General features: G+C 38.6%; 3 protein-coding genes and 1 long non-coding RNA gene across 4 annotated transcripts; 2 read left to right on the top strand and 2 right to left on the bottom strand.

The window, feature by feature from the left end:
• Nucleotides 1-250: 250 nt before the first annotated feature.
• On the bottom strand, nucleotides 251-13,621 carry LOC128677455 (proton-coupled amino acid transporter-like protein CG1139). Its single transcript, XM_053758322.1, has 10 exons — nucleotides 13,344-13,621; nucleotides 13,058-13,258; nucleotides 5,107-5,257; nucleotides 4,840-4,961; nucleotides 4,442-4,526; nucleotides 3,379-3,490; nucleotides 2,516-2,664; nucleotides 2,064-2,239; nucleotides 839-1,023; nucleotides 251-557 (listed from the first exon to the last, which is right to left on the bottom strand). Coding segments are annotated over exons 1-10 (1,461 nt in total). The 5' UTR covers nucleotides 13,346-13,621; the 3' UTR covers nucleotides 251-279.
• Nucleotides 5,638-6,535, top strand: LOC135309895 (uncharacterized). Its single transcript, XR_010370151.1, has 2 exons — nucleotides 5,638-6,160; nucleotides 6,285-6,535. It is a non-coding gene; the product is annotated as an uncharacterized LOC135309895 (long non-coding RNA).
• A 617-nt stretch (nucleotides 13,622-14,238) lies between the features above and the next one.
• Phax (Phosphorylated adaptor for RNA export) lies at nucleotides 14,239-19,533 on the top strand. The gene is made up of 6 exons (XM_053759048.1): nucleotides 14,239-14,423; nucleotides 14,642-14,893; nucleotides 15,309-15,660; nucleotides 16,115-16,206; nucleotides 16,602-16,788; nucleotides 17,206-19,533. Exons 1-6 carry the CDS (start codon nucleotides 14,361-14,363, stop codon nucleotides 17,439-17,441), a joined length of 1,182 nt encoding a protein of 393 aa, XP_053615023.1. The 5' UTR covers nucleotides 14,239-14,360; the 3' UTR covers nucleotides 17,442-19,533.
• An 87-nt stretch (nucleotides 19,534-19,620) lies between these two features.
• LOC128677882 (centromere protein X-like) lies at nucleotides 19,621-21,293 on the bottom strand. The gene is made up of 3 exons (XM_053759049.2): nucleotides 21,114-21,293; nucleotides 20,775-20,969; nucleotides 19,621-20,384 (listed from the first exon to the last, which is right to left on the bottom strand). The coding sequence occupies exons 1-3, from the start codon at nucleotides 21,195-21,197 to the stop codon at nucleotides 20,367-20,369; spliced, it is 297 nt and encodes a 98-aa protein (XP_053615024.1). The 5' UTR covers nucleotides 21,198-21,293; the 3' UTR covers nucleotides 19,621-20,366.
• Nucleotides 21,294-21,408: the final 115 nt, after the last annotated feature.

Below are 21,408 nucleotides of genomic sequence, written 5' to 3'. Positions count from 1 at the left end.
CTTTTTCATACCATGCGTTCGTTTGTTTATCCTGTACTTGTATGAAATAGGCCAGGGAATCGTAAAAAAATGATCTATCGCTACCTACGCTAGCCCGTTGAACCTATTCATTTTACCTTTCACCGCGTAAAAACCATATTCCCGAACATTTATACATAGGTCCATAAATGATCCCGTGCGAAGCTGGGCCATATCGCTTGTGTGTACTAATATTATATGAGGTTACATGAAATAAAATAAATTTGAAAAATAAAAGCAAGGTTTTTGTAATTTAATACATCAAATAAAGTCATGAATGTATTCATTAGATTCCGCAGACAAAAGTCGGACATATATGATATAAATGCTAAATGCCACCCCAAAAGCCCAAGAAATCAGCCCAAAGATGATCAGAATGAGGTTCTTAAAGAAGTAGATACGATATTTGCCGTAATTCTCTGGGTACAAGAGGCAGAGCTCCATGGTAGCGGGGAATACAACCGATAATAGTGTGGTGCAAAGATTTCCAACGAATGCCACAAACGGTCCTTGAAACGGTATGGAGTAGGAGATGAAAACTGAAAAACAAAAATTGTATTATAGATCAGTCACTGTCTACAACAACAAGGCCGATCTAATATTGATAGTTCCGTACTTATATTGCCACACCATGGGAATTGTTTTAGGTGGTTATATGATTTAAATAATTATCAATTATAAAAAAAAAAATTCAATTTTCAACTATAAAACTAATTTTCAACCAGATAATGTGCAACGAGGCTAAACAAATTAGGAACACAATAAAAATAGGTATATATAAGGTAAGTATGTACATAAAAATACTGTTTCAGTAACTTACATGTCATTACTACAAACATTGGTCTAGCAATGTATTCAAAGATTTTAAGGGTTTCTTCAGATATTGGTTCACTAAAGTCGTAGTTTTTGATCACCTCAACCATGATCTGGACTCCAGGGAAACATTGGAGTGGGTAAGTGAATCCTACTGCTATGAGGTAAAGACCTATGGCAGTCATTGCTGAGCTGTAAGCAAAGTTTAAAAATAAATTATTAAAACTTTAGAGTCTATTTTTTGGGTATATCATATTTAATAATATGTGACGAGACAATCATCGCAGCTTCTGGATTTCCAGTGCATTCATTTGACGCAGGACAGCTTGTGGAGAGCTGTTGGTGAGTGGCGTCACCACGGACCCGATCTCGATTTTTCTTACTAATATAAGTAAACAATCTTACCACGTCATTTTATGATTTTACACCAATAGGTATAAATTAAAATAGACTTTTTAGGAATTTACTTTCGTGGGTAAAGTTTTACTTTAGAATGTAAAGTCGGTTTGAACTAACGATGATTATACTTATTTACATATTAACCTAGTATTCATAAAAAAGATAAAATATACTTTAAGCTAAAGTATGTTTTGTCTCGTTCTGTCAATGCCAAATTTTATAAAGTGCGATAGTGACAAAACATACTTTAGCTTAAAGATAACAGAGTAAATCTGAAACTTGACTTGTACACTGACTGTGACACTTATGTGAAGATGTTTGTTACTTAATCACGCAAAATCTACAAATTCAAGTGTACAGAAAGATTACATAACGAACATCCACGAGAGCTGAGCCCCGGAGCGTATTAAATTTATTAGTAACTAGCAACCCGTCCCGGCTTCGCTCGGGTAATACCATAATAAATTATAGGTACACCAAAACCGGCCTTGGGAAACACACTATCTACTGGTGAAACCCGTACAAGAATCCGATCTGTGGGCGAAGTGCGGGTTAGCATTTCATTTCTCACCATCGAATCGATTCGAAATGAGAGTGTCTGGTTATGAGACACAACGAACCAATCATATTACGCCATTGTGACGCAACAACAACCACACGGTAATGTCATTGGTTCGCTGCGTCTCACTTCGAATCGATTCGATGGTGAGAAGTGAAATGATAACCCGCACTAACCCCTCCGTAGTTTTTGAGTTTATCACATTCATACTGATAGACAGAAAGCCGCGACGGGGGGTCTTTTTATAATATGTAAGGATACGCCAAAAACATACTAATCGTCATATGGCAAGGATCGTAGAATATTCTCTTCCATTGTGCCAAAGGACCAGTAACCCAGGGCGCCGAAGATGGTGCAGACAACAACGGCAACAGCCCCTCCTACATTGATAGCTCCATAACGGCTCACCATCACTTCGGGATTAAGAAGATTCTTGTCCATGGATAGTACCTGCAAATCAAATATCAAGGCTTATTATGTATGTAATAACTAATACGACTTTTGTACACCTATATCCCTTTCTGTCGGTCGGATGTCGGAGTCTGCCAAATCAGACTGCTACTGGCAGGGATATTAAAATATGTTCGTATCTGTTGAGACCTGAATTCATGTTGAATCCAAAACAGTTCGATTTATATAACTAACTAGTGTACAATTACGCTCGTGTAGAAGACGTTGGAACGATAATCATATAATACAACTACTATTAAGTTGTAATTTACTCACCACTCCTACAGCTGACATATTGAAGAAGAATGTTCCAATAGAGAACAAAATGGATAGAGGGTTGGTGTTCACGACAAAATTTTCTCCATGTGGATCAGCAAATATGTGATAGAATATTAGTAGTATGCCTACTAATGCCAAAATATTTCCTGAAACATTTCATACAATGAGTAAACTAGTTATTTAGTTCCTACTTGGTTATTTACCAATCTTTAATTGTCCTGCTATCTGCCGTCATTTGATTCGAATATATAATTCGAATCAAATGACGGTTCGTAAAAACCGCTAAAATTCAGCCTACATACAGCTTCATGGTTAGAATGGTCAAATAGGTACCTAGTTTAATACAGTTATCTAGCCACCATCCAAAAAGATTCGAATTCTCGATTTGGATTCTGTGGCTCGGTTCATTAGCGGGATGATTTTTTTTTACTAGGTACATATAGTAATTTTTGGTAAATGTCTAACCTCATATTTTAATGTTATATCTACTACACATCCACCTCGAGTTAACGAACGTCAACGGCGATATTCAGTGATATAGAGGTACTTGTCTCTTCCCTTTGTATGATTTCATGAGAATTTCATAGTTTGCAGGAAAGAGATAGAAACTTGCCCTCGATGATGCACCTTGTTTTGGCTCAGTGGGGACTATCTCGTTCTTAAAAAAAGTAAAGCATACTTTATGGTAAAGTATGTCTTGTTTATTTCTGTCAAATAATAAATTTTATAGTATGCTTTAACTTTTTTATGAAATTCAGTATCATTTACATGGAATGAACACTGGCAACTACTTACTCTTCTTAGCAATATCTCGATGTGTAAAGGTATGTAATGGTGGAAAATAAACGTAGTCCACTAACCGGCCATAGACACGTGACTTATTATACTCAAGTTCTTCATTGAGAATTCGAGTAATAAATAAGGCAATAACAAAGTCAATAGTGATGAATTTATACTTTGCCAATCCATTATCTAAAAAAGAAAGTTACATTTCTATTGTAAAGTTATGTTGCGCCTAAGGCATGCATACCGGAATTCCGGAATATCGTACCTCCGGTATCTCGGACAGATTTTTTCGATATTTCAATACCGGAATTGAAGGACAAATACCGTAATACGGTATTCATAAAAAAAATACGGACAAATTACACTATAATAATATAATTCAGGCCGCTAGTTGAACGGCGCTGTTTGGTAAAGAGGCTACGCTGCTAATTTAACGGCTAATTAAGCTAGTTGACTGCGATATAGATACGGCTCGGCTAAATCCGAACGCAAGCCGCGAGCTGCGAAAAGCGCTCCCCGGTCCCCGCGTTGTTTCCCCCGCCCGCACCGAATTCGTTTACTCTACAGCTCGCTACAGACTACAAGAACAATATTAGATTGATATTATTTTGAATTGTAAATATGAAGAAATTAGGAGACTGATTAGACGATTGTTCTTTTATTTAAACACACTATGTATGTAATTATAAATAAGTATAGATTTATAGAATAAACAAATTGTGCAAATTCCGGTATTAGGTCTCTAGTATCGAAAATTAATTCATATTGATTACTATCCGATATTACATGCCCTAGTTGCGCCACAATATAATACCTACCTACCACAGACCATACCAACCTATGGACAGAAACATGGCTCACACGGCTACTCTCTGACTCTTTCCATAATCAAGAACCCAATTCTCATACAGTTATTTCACACAAATTTTCCACATTTTTATAAAGGTTTAACTCAGCTTACGCATTTACGGAAGATCCTAATCTAAAAATACAATTAGAATACAATCGAACGCACAACTCCGCGCAATTGCCTTATAGGAACGATCTTTCATGCACTGCGATTATGGCGTCAACCCTGGCATCTTATCTTAAGCTTTACAACTCCTTCCGGTGCATAAGATTTGAATACCTACTTACATCTTTTAAGCTATCAGCGGTGAATATCACAAAGACTGAGCATATCCCAAGTTGACTCATTATCATAAAGGTAGCTATAATGCACCTGAAAGAATTAAAAGCAAGAAATTGGAGTTTTATTTCACGGGTTGTATGTAGTTGAGATTTATTATGATGGAGAAGGCATTACGAAGGAAAATGGAGTGTGTTCGAGTTATATCGTGTCTAATATACGAGGAACACATGGACAAATTATTTACACCAAAAAATGTATATTTGGTCTGGGATAGATTTGAGAGGCACCATCTCTATGAAGTTATCTCCATAAATCATTAAATTTTATCAAAATCTATTTAGACGTGATAGAGAACAGATTTTCGAATTTAGGATTTATTAAAATGGAGTATCGATATACTTACGGCCCATATTCACCGAGGCACTTCAGTATAGGAGGACCATGAAGAAGCGCTACTCGGAAGCCATAACGATAGGATATGTAGGGTATCTTGAGTTGTCGACTAATTTCGTTGAGACATTCTAGCTAAACAAACAATAATGTTAGCTATTTTCATGGTATAGATAGGTCACATTTTAGTCGCCTTTGACAAATATTCCATTTTTTATGTTAAAGCAAATTCAGTGTAATTCCTCTTTATTGTTTAATCCATAAATTGACATGTACATACCAGCATTTTATGTGTGTGGATGATTAGGAGTCCTATACATATGCATATGATTATTCCGAGAACCATGCCTGCCTGGCTTACTGCTAACGGCAGGCCTAAAGCGCCTGCGCCGAAACATGTCCTCAGCAAGTTGAAATAAGCCATTCGTGGACTGGTGAAAAAAAAACACAGGTGAAAAAATGCTTATTTTTAAACAAACCATACCAAAAAATCCACTTGTTGGCCTGTATGTACGCAGTATTCGAATTCTTATTATAATATTACGAAATAAGATCTTTAAACAGGTGATCCACCAACGAGGAAACACCGCCATATAAAAAAGTACTGTTTGATAAACAATTTTGCCTAATCCTATATTTGTAAAATTACCTATTTAACAGGTTTTCTATAAGAAGTCCGGCTTGCTTTCTTGTTATTTTTTTTTTAAGTAAATAAATAAAGACATGAAATGCGAGTAAGTACAGTAAGCTGCAAAAGTCCATATAGAGTGAAGAAAAAGTATCGTATGCAGCGGTCACGTTCGGTCGCGTTCACTCACATATCTACACAAGTAAACAAATAAACTACACGTTGATCTTTTAATTAACCAAGTAACATATCCGTAATTTCGATAAAATAATCACTGGCTCGGTGGTATTGCGGTATTGAATCAGACTCGTAATCGCAAGATCAATGGTTCAATCCCCGCTATAGTGATCTTGTGCAGTTTTTTTAAAGTTTGATTATAATGTTTTAATAGGAACAGAAATTATAAACGTTTCTAAAGAATGTTTAAAAGTGAAGGGTAAGACTGATTTAACATTTTCTTAAACGGTAAAAAGTTACGTAACTGAAGAAATTACACAGCGATTGATTTTAACTCGTGACTTTGCGTTGTTACTAGTTCGCTAGCGAGAGTGATTGTGCTGTGACAAAGTTGATTAAATACTACGTTCCCTAACTATGCAAGCTAATATTAGTATGCAGGAAAGGACGCGCATTATCGAAAATCTAGATACATATAATATGAGATATACTATATCTACAATTGCTAATGAGACAAGATTTACCTACTGTAAGTATGCCTTTTGTTTATGATTAGGTATTATTGCAAAAACTGTTTTAATTAGGCTCTCAACAGATTTTTCACTTAATATTATCATGTTATAAGTATTTATATTTACTTTGTTTTGTTTCAGTAGATAACGGTAAAGGGGCGGAAAACTCGTTTTCCAGAAGGTATTGTTGTAACCACTAAGTCACGTATAGTGGTCGTCTGCGGCATTAGTGCATCAGCGAAGCTTCATGGTTGAAGATTTTGACAGGAGTACTATGTTTAATGATGAGAAGTCGTTTTTGTCATCTCAACATGGAAGACTTCACTTATGGCGCAGGGTTGCAACTCGTTAGTGACCAAAATGTTATGGCAAATATGGAATCTGAACGAACTGTATGGAAGTATGGGAAAATTTAAAAGGAACAGATATTTTTTTTAATATAGACGGATCATTGCTTGCTTGCAGTTATTGATAATAGGGGAGGTTATATTAAATGTTAACTTTATTTTCTCTTTCATCTTAAATATATAACGTTTATAATTGTAAAATAATAATATATTTGCAGTTCGTATGTAAAGTAAAAGTATTTAGATTTCTATTCAATTCCCTACCGAAAGAAAATAAAATCCCGCGCCGTCGCGTGATATTATTATTATGTTTAGCTAGCTTCAATTTTCTTTTCGTTTCGAAAACGAATAATTAAGCTATAGCTAAACATTTGAAATTGATATAAATATGTGTATATAATATTTATTACCCATTGATATATGTGTAAACAAAGTGTTGTTATGTAAAACATTGAATTAAAAACTTATAGTAAACCACCGTACATCTGACCTTCCCACTCGGGCCTCCCTCGGTCGGTTGCCGACGCGATATAGAGAATAGCAATCTCTTTCAAACACCTGCGCGCGCATCGCATGATACATCGCGCATGCGCACTACGTCATATAGCGCGCCGTTTGCCCCGACGCCTCTGTGCTCGGCAGTCAGCCATTAACCGGCAAGCTATTCACATCTTCCGCGTACCTACACTGATGTGCCGCGATCCGCGCGCTCCCATATCTATCGCGACTTTATTAATTTTAAGGGATTTTTCCGAACCCTTCTGTATTTTGTAACCTCCTGTGTGTGTGTGACAGACAATACATTTTATATGAGACTACCTCGTTTTCTTACACCCCTGAAACCCTTCTCATATATGGCGCTCCAACGTTTTAAAGTCGATAGTTTTATCCCAGTGTAGTGAAAATTTGTGAATAAGTAGTGACAATGCCCCTAAATACGCGTTCGTCGAGCCTCAGTCGTAAAGAGGAAAAACCACGTGCGACTACAAGTGCAACAGAGAGTACTGCGTTACTCACCTCTGAAAATGTGGCCTCTATTATTGCGTCACTCCAGCGTTCCCAAACGGAAGCGTTCCGTGATATCCTGGAGTCCATGAGTGCAAACTCGTCCGTGCGCGTTCCGTCAGGTGATGCAACCCTGATGCGCTGTAGGGCAACTTTCGCTGGTCGTCCAAAAGAGTCTGTTGAAGCATTCATAGACGCCGTCGAGGCGTACTGCGAGTGTGCGCAGGTGGCTGACTCCAATATCCTGCGTGGCCTCGCCTACCTATTCAAAGACGATGCAGCCACGTGGTGGCAAGGTATTAAAGACACCGTCTCGTCATGGCAACAGGTGAAGAATACCCTGATTAGCGCCTACGGTGACCGCCGCCCACCCCATCGAATTTATATCGAAATTTTCGCTTCCCCTCAACAAAATGAAAACACCGATATATTTGTTACGCGATTACGCGCTCTCTTAGCGAGATTGCCAAAAGGTGACTTAACATTGTCTGCCCAATTGGACATTACCTACGGCCTAATAAATAATCGCATAAGAGAAAGACTTCGAAGAGAGGAGTTTAACAATTTTACGGACTTACTACGCCTGGCACGAATTGTAGAAGATGCGTTCGACGAGGCACAAAGGCCAAGTGCAGGGTTGAAACCCGCATCTCACGTGTCCGCTCCAGCAGCCGCGCCCTCATCCGACGGCGCAAACTCGCGCGATTTGCGCGACGCGCCCGTCGTGCCCGCGCGTGCCGCGACGCACGCGACACGAAACCAGCCTTCGACCTCGGCTTCGGCGGCACGACAGCCGCCTGCGTCGCCTATTACGACGGCGCCGAGCCGGGACTCCGCCCCTGCATCCAAAAAGTCCCGTCCTACGTGTGCCTACTGCAAACGTTTTGGACATACAAGGGATCAATGTCGTAAGCTATTGGCGTCTTCAGGTGAGTCCCAATCCCTAACACCTAACTCTGACACAGTGCCTAAAAGTGTTAACGAAACAAGTTTTTACTCTCTTCAAAGTGTTCGTAATCGTAGTTCGGTTCCATTGTGTTTTTCATCGAAAAACTCTATGTGTAATAATAATAATGGTTCCGTTTCATCGTGTTATTCATCGAAAAACTCTACTACAGACAATAACAATAGTGTTAGCAATAACAACGTTAGTGTAAAGCGTAAACATTATGTACCTAACTTATCCAACGATAATGTATGTAATAAAATTCTTCCTAATAACTATTGTAGTCTAAGAGATAGTAACTCTTTTTTACATAGTCCTAGAGACAGTTTTGATTTTTGTAATAGTCCAAGAGACAGTAACTTATTTTCAAATAGTCCAAGGGACAGTAACTTATTTTCAAATAGTCCAAGGGACAGTAATTTTTTTTCACATGACTTTTGTGTAATAAATGATCACAATAATGTGCTTACATGCGGTAACGACTCCGGGAGACCATCGACCCGAGATTTACGACCGATTTTTAAAATTAAAATTTTAGGTTTTAATGGTACCGCCTTGATTGACACTGCGGCTAAACATTGCATTGCGGGTCATTCTCTATACACTCTACTTCAAGGAAGGGGACACCCCCTCCTCCCGTCGACGCGAGAAGTTAAACTTGCCGACGGTGTTGTACGTACCATGGAGGTACTCACTACCACCTTACAGGTGTGCTTGGAAACGAAGTCTATTACTATGCCATTCATAATTTTTCCGGATTCTACCAATAATGAAACATTATTAGGTATCGATTTCATTACCGCCGCTGGTGTAGTTATAGATTTTAGTAAGGAAGTTTGGTTTTTCAGTGCAAATAGTACAGTCAAATATGACTTGTGTTTCGAACCACCCACCTCGCGTAGCGTGTCCTGTGCATATACCGACATACTCCGAAAGGATGAAGGTACTCATCTCAAACCAGCTGAGCGACAGGCGCTAGCTGAGCTAATTACCAGGCATGCACACATTTTTAGAGCAGGGGGAGGACCAACACCATACGCTGAACACCGCATCGATACAGGTGAGCATCCACCTATATCAGTACCTCCTTATCGCCTCAACCCTTCAAAGAAGGAGCTGATGAAGACTGAAATAGACAAAATGTTAAAAGATGACGTCATCGAAGAATGTGAATCGGCTTGGTGTTCACCGGCACTCATGGTACCGAAGCCCAATGGGTCTATCCGTTTTTGCGTCGATTACAGACGCTTAAATGCAATCACCAAAGCCGACTCTTATCCAATGCCACGCATTGACGAGTTAGTACAAAGCACGAAGCGTGACTGCTACATGAGTACATTGGATTTGCGTTCTTCTTACTGGCAAGTGAGTGTACGAGAAGCCGATAGGGACAAGACAGCGTTTATCTGCCCCCTAGGCACTTACAGGTTTAAAAGAATGCCATTTGGTCTTCGCAACGCGCCGGCTACGTTCCAGCGTCTCATTGACCGTCTACGCTCGTGCTCTGCTCTAAAAGACGTAACTATTTTAGCCTATTTAGACGATCTTCTGATTATTTCTGAGGGTTACCAACGCCATCTACTGGACCTCGAGGCAGTTTTTAAACGTTTGGCTGAATTTAACCTCCACGTTAACAGGGAGAAGTGTTTTTTCGCTAGAGAGAGCGTAAAATATCTCGGCCACGTTATAACACAACAAGGTATATCCACCGATCCAGAAAAGGTGAGTGCTGTTCTCGAGATGAAGGAACCTGGTAATCTTAAACACTTAAGAACGTTTTTACAAACATGCTCTTGGTTTAGAAAATTCATCCCTAGCTTCTCAAAGGTCGCTGAGCCTTTGACGCGATTAACTAGGAAGAACCAAAGCTGGTCTTGGGGCTCAGAACAGACCCAAGCATTTAACGAGCTGAAACATCTCTTAACCACAGCTCCAATACTGGTACAAGCCGATTTTCGTCGTCCCTTCGTTCTGCGTACAGACGCAAGTAACTACGCCGTGGGCGCCGTTTTACTACAGGGTGACGGACATCAGGAAAGGCCAATCGAGTACGCGAGCCGACTACTCAATGCTGCAGAGCGAAATTACTCCACCACCGAACGGGAGGCGCTCGCTGTAGTATGGGCTGTAGAGCGTTTTCGGCCTTACCTAGACGGCCAACCAGTCATAATCGGCAGCGATCATCAGCCTCTCCGTTGGTTGCTATCTTTGAAATCACCAGCAGGCAGGTTAGTACGTTGGGCCTTAAAACTCCAATCCTTTGATATCCAATTCCAGTATACACCAGGCAAGGCAAATGTCGTGGCAGACACACTTAGCAGGCCAGTTTGTTCCAGCGAATCTCGCGACGACTGTGGTATCTGTACCGTTATATGTGATCTGCCCACAAAAACCCCTAGCCAACTCCGCTCAGAACAGACGGCGGATGCTGAAGTGGAAAAAGTAATCAAAGAGCTCGAAGGATCCGACGATGTCGCAGCTCAACGATGGTTAGAAAGGGGTTATCTGATGGACCAAGGTGTCCTATACCGCTTTAATCCGGACTCGGACAGCGAAGCCCCTCAGCTAGTAGTTCCAACCAGCCTAGTAACTGATATTTTAAAGGAACTTCACGATTCTCCTACAGCTGGCCATCCAGGTATTGACAGAACATATTTTAAAGTAGCTCAGTTGTATTATTTTACAGGAATGCGGAGAATAATAACCGATTACGTTAAAGCCTGCATCCATTGCCAACGATATAAAGCTACCAACTCCAAACCGCAGGGCTTGCTCCAGACTCCGGTGATGAACCATCGCAATGAGGTACTAGCAATAGATTTGTTTGGCCCGTTGCCAGAAGGAGAACAGGGGGAGCGATGGGTCTTGTTGGTCGAGGACACGGCTACTCGCTGGATGGAGCTATATGCTCTTAAAGAAGCCACGGCGGAAGCCTGTGCTCATGTCCTCTTGGAGGAATACTTTCTAAGGTACGGCCTGCCACGCAGAATTGTCTCTGACAATGGAGTACAATTTGTGTCCGCAATAATGCGGCAGTGCATGTCAGTTTTGAACATCAAACAAAACTTCATACCTTTATACCATCCGGAATCAAACCCTGCAGAGCGGAAAAACCGTGATCTAAAGGCCATGCTAGCGCAACTCGTGGAGGATGACCACACTTCCTGGCCAAAGAAACTACCGGTAATCCGTTTCGCCTTAAATAACGCTAAATGCCGCACAACGGGTAAGTCTCCGGCATACCTTACCTTCGGTCGGGAGATGAGATCTCCCACTGAAGTGACTTATGATCTACGTGCTATCATGGACAAAGATAACTTTGTTCCACAAATTACTCCATATCTTCGTAAGTTCTTAAATTCCCTTTCAGCTATCAGAGAACGAGTTGAAGGGCAACAAGATAAGAACAAAGAGTATGCTGATGCAGCACGTCGCCCATCAGACGATTTCAAGGTAGGTGACCTTGTGATGATCAAGTCCCATTTACTTAGCAAAGGAGAGAAGAACCTGACGGCTAAATTTTACCCGCGCCGCGATGGACCGTACAGGATTGCCGCAAAGATAAGTCCTACAACTTTTGCCATCTCCAGCACTGAGAAACCGGACATTACTGTAGGGAGATATCACTCTAAAGATCTCTCTCGTTACCAAGGTGACACCAATGAGGAACCTTTGCCAAAGCCAATTAACCCTAAAAAAGGACGTGGACGTCCCCCTAATCCTCACAAACCTGATACTGAATCACCAGTCCAGGAGCGGGGGCGTTCTCCAGGACTTGAGGGGGAGTGTATAGTAAACCACCGTACATCTGACCTTCCCACTCGGGCCTCCCTCGGTCGGTTGCCGACGCGATATAGAGAATAGCAATCTCTTTCAAACACCTGCGCGCGCATCGCATGATACATCGCGCATGCGCACTACGTCATATAGCGCGCCGTTTGCCCCGACGCCTCTGTGCTCGGCAGTCAGCCATTAACCGGCAAGCTATTCACATCTTCCGCGTACCTACACTGATGTGCCGCGATCCGCGCGCTCCCATATCTATCGCGACTTTATTAATTTTAAGGGATTTTTCCGAACCCTTCTGTATTTTGTAACCTCCTGTGTGTGTGTGACAGACAATACATTTTATATGAGACTACCTCGTTTTCTTACACCCCTGAAACCCTTCTCATAAACTTCATTAAACTTTTTTTTTCAAATCATTTGTATAGGTAATATTAAACTCCTATATATTCATTTAGTTTTGATTTAGTTGGTTATAAACCAAGCAAAACTTCAGTGCTCGATTGTAACCGAATTCATTGCTGGTCTAAGACGAGACCGAGCCTCATACCATTTTAACTATGAGTCATTTGACGAAATAAAGAATTACTTATATTAATAGTAATAATAAACAAAACAGCAGCCTGACAACCACCCCCATATTTTATAGAAATATATTGAGCCTTATATGTTCTCCATCAAGGTTGATATTCATTTATTGTAGTTTATGTCGATGTGTGCGTGAGTTGCGCGCACGCCAGCGCACGCCAATTTAGTCATTAAACTATGTATGGATTTTTGCTGGCTTATTGTACGTGCATAAATTACGAGTAGTAATAATGAATAAAAACCTGATTGGCTTTTTAGGGTCTCTGTGATGGCGTGGGTTAAATGGGGTTTTTTCGTCCTCAGGTATAATCATTTGAGAGCCTCTGCTGCTTGGCGGTCTTGAAATAGGTTTCTCCGGCAATGTTACCTTTCTTATGTCTACAAAATTCATTGTACTTCCAAGTGTCTTCACTATTATTTTGCTTACACCTTCAAAGGCCGCCCTGCAAAAACAAAGTTTAAAATGAACATTATTGTGATGTAACCCTGTTATTGTATTATGCAAAAATATGATGATTGATTAGGTACATTTTGTTTATGTAATATTAAATTTAGGCAGAAGATACGTAAGTATATGAGTTAATTTCTCTTTTCAATACATGTAAAATATTTTAGATATCCAAAATTTTAAACATATCCCAAATATACTACTAAGACTGCCATCGGTATTATAATTATTTTCTTGATATGTGTCAAATACGAGGAAAATATCGATGGATAAAATTATAAAATTGAAATTAGTTTCATTGAAGTCGAATCCTATTATTTTATAGACGATTGAAAATAAATGGTATGACAAGTGTTTCTGTAAATGACATTTTCTAGAAGAAAAACATTATTGTATCCAGAGTAAAGCAAAAAGACTTATTTCAACTATTTCATCTACACATAGTATAAAAAAGGAAGATAAAGTTGAAGTATGTAAGTGGACTTTTTTTTCTCTTACATAATTGTATTGTGCATCCCTTTCTTCTACAGTTTGCAACGTAGGGACAATACTACGAAAGAATGCCCATGGCAATATGAGAAACTAGCATTAACAGATAGGCCATATTGTTGTTAGAAGCGACAGTATCGCTACGTCTTCGGGACTTTTACTTATTGGTCCTATAAAATCTGCTGCTCAAATGATCTTTTCAACTTAGCAGGTTTTGGAATTTAAATGTTTTTGGGTGCCAATTAGTAAGTGCAAATCAATTGTAATATAAATAAAATGCTCGGAAAGCAAGGTCGTACAAATGAGCCTTTATTCGCCCGTGGATCACGTCTTTATTACGAAAGAGATGGCACTAGACAGTTCTATCTCTTGCAAATATAAATTTGCTAGCCAAATTACAAGGCGTTTGCAAGATTTTAAAGGATATAGTCGAAAAAAAAATGGTTTGTTTATGGTTAACTTTCAATGTCAGTAATGACTGACATTGACAGCTCCTAACAAAGCGAGCGACGAAAACCCACGAAAATCTATCTAGGCGGAACACTTTTATTTTCTATCAGTTAAATTAATGATCTTTTATATTATCTTCGAAATCTCTTCACTAGAGGATGATGTCTACAACAGAAGGAGAACTGGATCTTGAAATCTGCAATGAACGAGAAGATGGGGAGGTTAAATCAATCTTTTGATAAAAGCTTTTTATTGAAAATTTTGTTGATAATTTCAATTATTTCCTTAATTATAAGCGTATATATTTAGATATTATAATTCACGTGCTTGCTACTTATCAGATAACATAGGAAATACATGTATTTTTCATGTTTATCTTATTTCTGCGTCGTAATAGTTAGGCGTTTATAAAATTGACATGGCCTTCTTTCTTTTGCAGCTGGACGATTCTGATGTCGAAGAGGGTACATATATACCGCTGGAGAGACCGGAGTCATTCAATCCTCCGTCGTTAGTAAATATGCAAATTCAAGATGAGCAGAGTGACGACGAGGAGGAGTCTTCTGGCTCCGAGTCTGACGACGAGCCCCGGCGGCGTCCCAAGCGGCTGAAAGTGCGCCCGCGCCGGCCGCACCCTCAACCACAGCCAGAAAAGAAAAACAAGTACAATGTTTGGTGTACAGCATTACAGGTATAACATGTAATAATTTGTGTTGAATTTAGATTTATGTCTAGATATTAATATTTAAAAAAGTATCAAGCCTAAAATACTTCTTGTACACCAATCACAGTGCACTTGTAGTGGGTGCATAAGTATTGTTTTAAAATGTATTTTGAGAAAGAGGCTTTTAGAGGACACTTTATTATTTTTTCCTGCTTAGTGCAGGTACTTGACAACTAATTGGTCCTCCCATCATGGTACCATTTTACCTAGTAAGGGACACTTAGGTCACAAAACTTCTGTATTATAATAATTGGGTGATACAAAACAATTAACCAACCAGGTCTTTGAACAATACTGCTATAGGACTTGACTTGATACATGCAAGAGATTATAAATTTCAGGCAAAGCTTTATAATCTAGCTAATTTCTAATAATATTCCAGGAAGACCTATTAACAGAGGACATGGTCAGCTGTGATGTGTCAAAGAAAAGCAGATATGGCGTGGAATCTTATGATTATACTATTAAGTATAGGTTAGATGATGACTATATATCTAAGAAAGTATTTTCCAATAATAGTAATGATCAGGAGCGAACATCTAATAAAAGGACAAATGAAGATCGATCTAATGTGAAGTTAAGGCTTGGTAAACGAACCAACAGTCACAGGCATTTGGAGGAGAAACAAAAGCCGAGGTACTTACCAGATTTGAGTGTCAGTGCCGATGATGCAGCAGAAAGTATTGCAAATGATATTGCTGAAAAGTTAGAGGAAGAGAAGAAGGATTTACTAGGTAAGTTAATATTAAAATTTAAGTTACTATACAAACTAAAAACACTGTGGTGAACTATCTGGTGGAAACCCCAAAATTTACAAATACTAACAAGTTTATTCATGCCTGTGTTATTATTATTATGTTTATTATGCTCATTGCAGCCAGGGTCTGGTCGCCCTAGAATCACACACTTTATATCCATATATAGTCATATGAAACGACTAAAGGATAAAAAGTTATGACACCAAATAGACAACAATAGCAATCCCAAAGGTTTACCTCAGGCAGGTGGTCGGTCGTAAAATCATAGCCGAATATTCAAAATTCTAAACCTTTATGAATAAATATTTTTCACGCTGAGCCTGGCTTGAGCTGAGCGGAATCACAGACGCCTGTAAAATCGCTAAGATGAGAGAAAGAGAGAGCATTAATATAGAAGCAGTTAATAGCTAGATGTTTATTTTGTTTTCAGGGAGAATCGTCCAAGTGATTGGTGCACACAAAGCTATGGAAATATACAAAGAAACTCAAAGGTTGGAAGCAGATGGAGGCATGCTTATTGTGGTACGCTGTTTGAATATATTATGTTTATTTATTAATTTATATACACTTATCTTCTCTGTTCTCTCAAATTTTTATCCTTTGAACATAATGCATTCAATTTGAGGGAACAAGCATAGAATAAAAACTGTGATAATTCGTCTTTATTCTTTATCAATGTTTGAATATCACTAAGCCTTTTTCTTCTTCCCATTTGAAGTTACTTTTGTGTATATTCAATTTTTTATGACTTATCAGCGCTGTGGCTTTCAGTCACAGCACAAAGCTGAGATGGGATGCTTTTCGGCATAGACCCCTAGTTTGTACATGTATAACTAATGTAAAATTGTAAGTTTATGGTTTTTTTTTTGCTGAATAAAGCATTTTCTTCTTTCTAAAATGCCCCATTTGCCGTGTAGAACGGGTCGCGGCGGCGAACACCGGGCGGGGTGTACTTCTTCCTGCTGAAGCGGGACGTGGACGTGTCGCAGGAGGCGGTGAGCCAGATCTTCAACGAGGACCGGCGCGAGACCACGCGCCGCGTCAAGAAGGCCCGCGCCAAGAGCCGCCAGAAGGTCATGGAACAGCTCAAACAAAGCCTCACAGGTTGTTTGTTTGCTTATTTCAAATCTCTCACCTCCGCATGTTCTCAGGTTGGGGCTGTTAAAACCTTTACAATTTTGAAGATTTGGCTGTAATTTTACAACTGACTGCCTGGCGTCTACCATCTTGACTGACTGCCTGTCGGCTATTGTTAGTTTTCTCGTACTAATATATTTCATAAGACCATTTGCTTCTGGTGTAAGAAAAATAATACTCCTTAGTTCTTATGACGCTGCAACTCTATGCGGGTCTTGACCTCATACACGAGTACACGTACAAGAGAGTCTCAAATACATCTATCAAATTAGACCAACAAAGTTTACATTGCACTTAGATTTGTACTGATCGAAATGACAAAGACATTGAATTGAAACATTCTTGTGTATATCGTGAAAAACAATAAACGTTTCGCATTGTCAGATTCTGAACTACCCTCGCTATTATCCCGCGGCGAGGCGACCGTGCAGTCGGAGCACGGCTCCAACCCGCCGCCGTCGCCCGCCACGGACGCGCGCGAGTGCTCCAGCGACACGGACACGCACACGGACCCGCGTCCCGCCTCGGCCCTGTCCCACACCAAGGGCCGCCAGCTGCAGGACTCCGAAGACGACGACTACCTCGAAGTCATGTGCAATGATGAGATGGACTTGTTCTAATGTGATTGGACGGTGCTTTCTCGGTGTGAAGTGTGAAGAAGTGCGGCAACTTTACGAGATATTTAAACGAAACCGCAAATCACAGGGAATCGGCCTACGTTCACCAGTGAATTTCTTGCTGATATACGGAACGGAACTTTTATTGGGTCCTAATGCAACGATTATGAGAGTATATCCATTTATTTGTCATGACGAGTTACCGTGTACAGATTTGGTGTTCAAAACGTGCTATCTAGAAACCATGCTAGAAAGAGATATTCAGACTCGAAGATACTCTTTTGCCTTTAAAAAACCCCAAGCCAATGGATATGTTTAATCAAATGCTTAAATGTAGTATTCATCCAAATAAGTAACATATTCTTGGGAATATGTTCCTCCAGTAGGCAGGAGTCAAGGCAGTCTTCTTCGTCGCCATTCATGTTGGTCCATCGCTCTGAAAACTGTACCGATGTTACCAAACCTCTCAAATGATTTGTGACTACTCCACGGGCTGCTGATGTATAAGATTTGATAAAGAAAGGTGTAAATTTCTGGTGCTAAGTGAATTGATATTGGATAGTCAGTAGCCTGTACTTGATTTTCACAAATCAAGTACTTGATTTGTGAAACAAGCATATAAAGTATGCAATCTGCCATATATGCATAAACCTCTTATTAACATTGATATAAGAACCTATTGCTTTTTAAAATAAGACACTGATTGTTATTAGTTTGCTGAATGACTACCATGAAACTTACAAATGCAAATAATAGCGCATTAGTAACATCCACATACTGTCTTTTTTTCTCACTATATGGGAAAAAAATATATAATAATAATTAATATAATACATATTGTGGGAAAATGATGTGCTATGTGTTTTATGTTAGCCCCTCTGGTTTCCATAGAATGCGGCATTTGCTTACCATCAGGCAACATGTGGGTTGCCTGATGGTAAGTACTTGTCTTCTATGCTAAAAAATAGATATTGGATATGCATGATGATAGCAGATGTTTTTATAAGCCTTGATTTTGGAATGGCCAAGCGAAATAAATCTCTACATTGGATCATGGGATATAGATCCACTATTATATAAGGAATTAATTATTAAGTTTTACCCTACACTAAGCTGTTAACAAACCTTTGATGTTATACCAAAGGATTTTTAAAAGTGTACATCTGTAAAAAGGATTTTTAGCTTGATGACAACCTTGTTGGAATCTGACTAGAGGATTGTAATAATCAGCACACTGCCAAAACATATAACTATGTATGTACAAAAAAAATACTGTAATGTGTAAAGTATTACTGGATTTTAGCACATTCAAATATTGTGAAATTTTGTTATTTAGCCACTATTTGTCAAAGTGATCTCAATATAAAAAGATGAAATGACAGCAAAATCATAGTGGCATTCCTAAAATCCAAATGAAAAATGCTGTCCTACAAAATATAGTTGGATATTAAATGCTGATTAAAAAATATATTCTTAAATAGAAATCCTATTACTTTTGGCATTGTGTTCACATCCGCCTACGAAATTTATACAAATTAAAATCTGTGCCTATGGTTCAATTGACTGTGTTTGTAACATGGATTTTAATAAGTACTTCGTCAGTACCTACTCATTCCATGGTTTGTAAAAAGTGTAAAAGTAGACAATAATAGTTTGCTGCCATGGTTTCGCGCCAGTCAGCAAAATATTAAGTATTTTCGTACATGTACTGAGGAGAAATTATATTACCAAGCAGTCATGTTTATTGTCATATTTATCTCTGATGTAGTTATTTGTAATAAGATAAATGTTGTATATCCATCTCACCTAACCTGTTTAGTTTTTGTTTGGTACAACCATTTGTGTGAGTAGACCAATGCCTACAACTGTATAAGCAAAATTCATTACTTTTAACTTTTCATGTTAAAACAAAAATAATAGTCCCATTATGTTACAAGGTGCAAACTAATGTTAATCCCTTGCAGACAATCAGGTCCTCAGAAATGTTTTTTATTCTAGGGTGTGCGGCCTTCTCATGATGAATGCATGCATATTAGTTGGTAGATGCCAAACTTTGTATATCTAGTTTGGCAATAAAAAATTTCATAATATTGTTTTGCTTTTTTTCTTTCCCAAGAAACATGAGGCCTAAACAGGACAAGCAGATCATTTTCTTTTCTTTCAAAATAGTACAAAAATGCAATTTTACTCTGAAGTTATTTATATTTATTGCTTTTCACATTTCTGTACAACTACTAATTCGAAATAAAATATTTCAATTTCCATTTCATATATTTAGACTAGCAGTTTTTTCTAAAATTACAAAGTCTAGAATTCTCGCTATTGCGCATACTTTAAATTATCAATATCACAATCTAATTTCTACATTCAAAAATTTGTACTTCAACATTTCAATATAAATTTATTTCTTTCAAGCATAGAATGTGAGCAATTTCCAAATGGTGCTAAAGAATGTAGAGTTATTTCTGTGTATAATCAAAGTAACTAGTGATCTGTGGTATAACTGCTAGGTACTACAACCTACAAAGGATGGGGCTTTCATAAGACTTACAAAGCTTTCACACAAAATCTAGCCATATAAGTTATGCAAATCACATTTTTTATAGCATAAATGAATTATTTTTTATATGGCATTGGTTGTGTTCATTAGTGTTCATTAATTTGAGACACTCTTACACTTTACTGTAAGTTGTGATAAAGATGTTCTCATACACTTACAGCAGACTCAATTATTATTGTTAAGAATCCTATAATGCACATATAAAAATTGTGTTGTACACACTATAAGAAAATACGGTGAAAATGCAAGAAAACACTTGGTCCACAAATGTGACTGGTATCTTTACATCACATCCACATCTCTTGTGGGGCACATGTTTTTCTGATTTCAAGAAAAGAGGTGTGATCATGTTTTAGTCATTTCCCCTTTTATGGAAAGTCCAGCATCTGCAATGAGAAAATATTATGATAGTAATATTTTTACAGATTTCATCACACTCTTGGCCTTAGAAACTGCTATGTATTAAAAAGAAAATTATTTAATATAAGTACCATTTATAATTTTCTATTTAAACAAATATTCTAGATAAACGAATTGGCAACACTCAATGGCCCACATTAAGCAATAAGGATGTATCACAGATCAGATGGACACAAACATGTACAGCAAACCTAGACCACAGACAAAATATTTTTTAAAATATACTTACATATATTTGCCTACGCTGGGAATCGAACCCAGGACCTTCAGATATCAGACAGGCGTGGTAACCTAAGGGTCACCACGAAGGTCGTCAGATGAAGTGTTAATTAATAATTTTGAAATAAAAATCTTACCAGTTGAGGAAGGCACTTCTCAACATGTTCCAACTCAACCTTGTCACAGGTCTCCCGCAGGGCTTGGTTGGAGGCTCGCAGACAGGTCTCAGTAACCAAGCACTTTGCTACTTCGACGACCAAAGACAACGCGTCATTGCCAAGCTTGGTTTTATTATCTTGAAATGACCCCTGTATCAGCTCTTTTATGATGTCCTAAAAGTAAAAGCCAAGCCAGCTATTTACATCATCTTTTTATTAGTAAGAAGAGAAGCCTATGCAGTGACAGAAAAGAGCTGAGATGATGATGATAAAATATTGAAGGTCCCACAAGCAAGTAAATATCATCTACCTACTTACGTTTTTGATAGTACTTTTCACATGAGATGTTATCGACGTCGGATCTATACTTTCATCATCATTTTCATTGCAATTGCGAGCCATTTTGAGTGCAAAATTAAATTGAAATAATTAAACAAAAATAACAGCGACTCAACCAGACCAACCAAGCTATGACAGAATAACATTTTAAGCGATAGCAATGACGTTTTAATTTTCGTTCGGAAACTATTTTAAATCTTTGGCGTCACCCTGTAGTGCCTGCAGGGCCTTACTTGGGTAATACCATAGATTTAGTCTATGGTATTACCCATAG

The sequence above is a fragment of the Plodia interpunctella genome, chromosome 18 (assembly GCF_027563975.2).
Source record: "Plodia interpunctella isolate USDA-ARS_2022_Savannah chromosome 18, ilPloInte3.2, whole genome shotgun sequence".
In the NCBI taxonomy this organism is placed as follows: Eukaryota; Metazoa; Arthropoda; class Insecta; order Lepidoptera; family Pyralidae; genus Plodia; species Plodia interpunctella.
Note: the sequence above shows the minus strand (reverse complement) of the source record. Positions and strands in the feature narration are given on the sequence as shown.